The sequence below is a fragment of the Quercus lobata genome, unplaced genomic scaffold (assembly GCF_001633185.2).
Source record: "Quercus lobata isolate SW786 unplaced genomic scaffold, ValleyOak3.0 Primary Assembly Scq3eQI_181, whole genome shotgun sequence".
Classification (NCBI taxonomy): domain Eukaryota; kingdom Viridiplantae; phylum Streptophyta; class Magnoliopsida; order Fagales; family Fagaceae; genus Quercus; species Quercus lobata.
Window position 1 is genome coordinate 70,805 of NW_022154764.1, and position 3,845 is coordinate 74,649.

Sequence of the window (3,845 nt, forward strand, 5' to 3'; positions counted from 1 at the left end):
TTATCGAGGTCCTCGACAACGGTGCAACACCAACAGAGATAGCCAACCCTGATAGAACTCCGTCGAAACAAGTGCATCACCAATCAATCCCAAGGGCTCATTATTCTTTGAACGACTTGATGGCATTTCAATGTCGTTTAACTCCATAACTGGGTATCTACTCCGCCCCACCATCACAAGGTCATAATTGGCTTCTAATGACTGAATTGCATCCATCACTTGTGCATTGCTCTCTGCCACAACCTCCCTACACACCACACACGCATTACTAATGTTCTTGACCTTGAACTCATCGTACAATGCATCGTCCATCAACATCTCCATCTCCATCGCCTCCTCCTCCTCCTTCTCCTTCTCTGCCTCCTTGCTTTTGCCCTTGTTTTTACCTTTGTTTGTGTGGTCCTTCTCACCCTGTTTCTTGATATGCAAGGAAACACGCAAAATAGTGAGACTCACGTCTACATGGCCAGACATGCGTTCAGCGTAAGCAAGGGCTTCACGGTCATCCTCTCCGCCGATGAAAATCACAGCAACATTGTAAGAAAAACTAGAAGTGTTCATTTGACGTGTGCCCCTATCGACAAGAATTCCAACAGTACACGGTGCATATGTTTGTAAGTTAGTATTGAAAGCACGTATTAATGAGGTAACACGGTTTCCATGAATATGTCTTTGGTTTTCATGGTAGGGAACGATGATGAGAGGGGTCAGTTTTTCTTGAGCCATCATACAAATGTTTTCATGCATGCTTTTGTAGGGGGCGATCATAATGAAGGGTCTGACAATGACTGGACCATTAGAATTCCCGGAGTAGTTTTCAAAGGCAGTAAAAATGTGATCAGAGATAGGAGAATCGGTGCGCATAAAAATCTTTTTTTTCTTCGCAATGTAAGGGGCGAGGAGTGGAGCAGCGTTACCCGTGAGTTCCTCAAGGTGGATTACATAGACACAAATGGGGCTTATTTCAGTTGGGTTAGAGGCTTCGAGGAGGCTAATGATGCTGTTTACATTTTCTTCATTGTGGACACAAGTAATGACATGAAATTGAAATGTGCATGGTGTGGTTTGGATTGCCAACGTGCATCTTCGCCTGTTATTTGGACCGAGTCGTACTCGAGGCTTGTATAACCTTTCTGTTAATGGTGCTATAAATGCGGTAATAGCCAGCGAGGAGAGAATCATTACAGCAAAAGTTTCCTCATCTAAAACCTGCAGCATTAGGAACACAAATTAGATAATGCACAGAGGTACCGTACAATAAAATTGAGCAAAATGCTGATACTATGAATTGACTAGATAAAATTTTAGATAATGCACAGAGTTCCTCAAAGTGTATTACATAGACACAAACGTGATAATGAATACGAACAATGCTATTTTAATAATATATTAAAAAAAATTTATATGAAAATTTTCTTTAAAATTATACGGTACAATGTTAAATTATCACGTTCGTATTCCTAATATATCTCAACGAAAGAAAATATGGTAAAATTTAAGACAAATCTATTTCATAATAATTCTTTAAATTAAGGAATTGACTATTTCTATTTTAATAAGGAAAATGTTAAATTTATTACTAATTTCTTACCGAAAACTTAAAAACTTACGTGACAAAGAATGTAATTATCAAGTTATTTCAACAACATAATAAATAAATATATGAATCACTTTTAAAAGTGCTTCATAGAAATTTATATAACACTAATCATAGAAATTTCTATAACTAGTGTTATATCCGATTGTAAAATTTATATAATAATTAACTTTGTGATAAGAAAAGGGTAAGGAAAAGAAATAATAGACTCACCCCATACTTCTTCCATCGATAATAAATGATAAACTCAATAATGCCCTTATTATTCATAATGAGGCCAAGCAAGAAAGCAGTTCTGGGTCTCAACTTGAATGATATCGAAGATACAAAAACTCCCAAAAACTTGGCAAAGTATCCCACAAAAATGATGCACACTAATACGACAGAAGTCTTCCAGTTACGCAAGGAACTCACATCTAATTCATAGCCAATACGGATAAAGAACAACGGCAGAAGAATCTCCATGACAAAACATTCTGCCTTCTCTACTAAAATTGAACCAAGAGGTGGTCCACCCGGTATGATAAAGCCTAGAATGATAGGCCCGTAGGCAATGGAAGACCCCACGAAGTCGGTGACAAATCCCATGACTGAAGCTCCAAGTAGTATTAGTACAACATAGAACTCATCTACCGCTTGCCCTTGTGGTGTTTTCTTGATGATTGAAAGCAATGCAGGGCGTATTCCATAGATACAGATAAGTATAATTATGAATGTGGAAGCAAAAGCGGCAACTGCTTGCGTTGTGTCTCCTTGCTTCAAGCTTGCAACCGTTATCACGAAGAACCATTGTAACAAATCACCAATTATTGAGGAAGAAAGGGAAAGTTGGCCCAACTCAGAAGTTAGAAGGTTGAGTTCATCTAAGGCAAAAGCAACTACACCGAAGAATGTTATGGATAAAATAGAGGCAACAAAGAAAGGAATGAATTTTAATTGTAACGAAGGTGGAAGGTAATCATGATACGAGTAAAAGAGGCACGTCAGAGTTATCCAAGGAAAAATGGTGCCTGCAAAACCAATGACCCATGTGATCCTTCCGGCCCTGCAGACCAAGGTCTTGTAGTCTGTTTTCACTGAAACAATGAAGAGAGTGTACATTACGCCTAATATGGAAAATGTACTCAACAACCCCATGTCAATTGGTGGGAACAAAGCTTCCCTGAATTTCATGTTCAGCCCCATAACACTTGGTCCTAAAATAATGCCACCCTGCACAAGTATCACATTAATTTTTCATTTAAACACATTTTTGGCAAACTATTGTTTACAATAAGGAACCAAAAAAATCTACAAATTATCCCTATTCGGCTCAAGAAACTCTAACCATATTAAGGATATGTAATAATAAACCATAATAATCATAAGAAAAAGGATTGTAACCTTAGTTGTGAGTTTAATATATAGGAAAAGTTAACGTATACTATATAAAAGTATTAGTTTAAAAAATATTTTTAAGAAAAAAGAAAAAAAACAGTTAACTATTTTGAAAGCTTTTTATATTTTTTATGAAAATTTTATCATTTTTTTTATAAAAAAAATAGTCTATTAACTAATACTTAAAGACATCTGTTAACTCAAAAAAAAAAAAACAACTAACTCTTCAAACTCAACTTTTCTATTTCAATGGAAAGAATATCTTCAAATTATCTACTAATTAATTAAACACCATGTAAAAAGAGTTGTGAAAGGAATGCTTTAGTTTATTAGGGTAGTCTGTAAAAATTGATCTCCTGCAAGAAGCATGACAGAGTAGCTAGAGAAAAACAAAAAGAATATGATCGTGCCTGACAGGGTAAATTTTCTTGAAGTGGATTTTTTGAGAAAGAAACAAATAGGTCAGTATTTTCCCTATTCACAAATCTTTTACACAACTTTCATGTATAAGAATGTGATTGTAAGGGGCTGCATCAACCTCATGCAAAAAAATTGTGTAAGCAACATTTTTCCAAAAATTTATCTCGAAAAAGTAAATGAGAAAATCACATTACAAGCAATAGAATAATATAAATTGTGGAAAATAACAAGAATTTCAAAAGGAATGCATATATACCAGGACACTGCAGAGAATTTTGGATTGTCTAAGAGGCCTAAGAACCAAGTAAATAACTCGGGAAACCACAATGCCTGCTAGAAGTTGGAGTATAAAAGTAGGAAAGATGCTGTCAAGGGGATTATATCCCGAAAAAATGCCTCTGGTTGAATCAAATTCGGAAGATCCACAAACAAATTTTGAATCAGCTTCCAT

At 35.8% G+C, this 3,845-nt stretch overlaps 1 protein-coding gene across 1 annotated transcript; it reads right to left on the minus strand.

The window, feature by feature from the left end:
* LOC115973290 (cation/H(+) antiporter 15-like) lies at nucleotides 1-3,845 on the minus strand. The gene is made up of 3 exons (XM_031093545.1): nucleotides 3,651-3,845; nucleotides 1,811-2,809; nucleotides 1-1,209 (listed from the first exon to the last, which is right to left on the minus strand). The coding sequence occupies exons 1-3, from the start codon at nucleotides 3,843-3,845 to the stop codon at nucleotides 1-3; spliced, it is 2,403 nt and encodes an 800-aa protein (XP_030949405.1).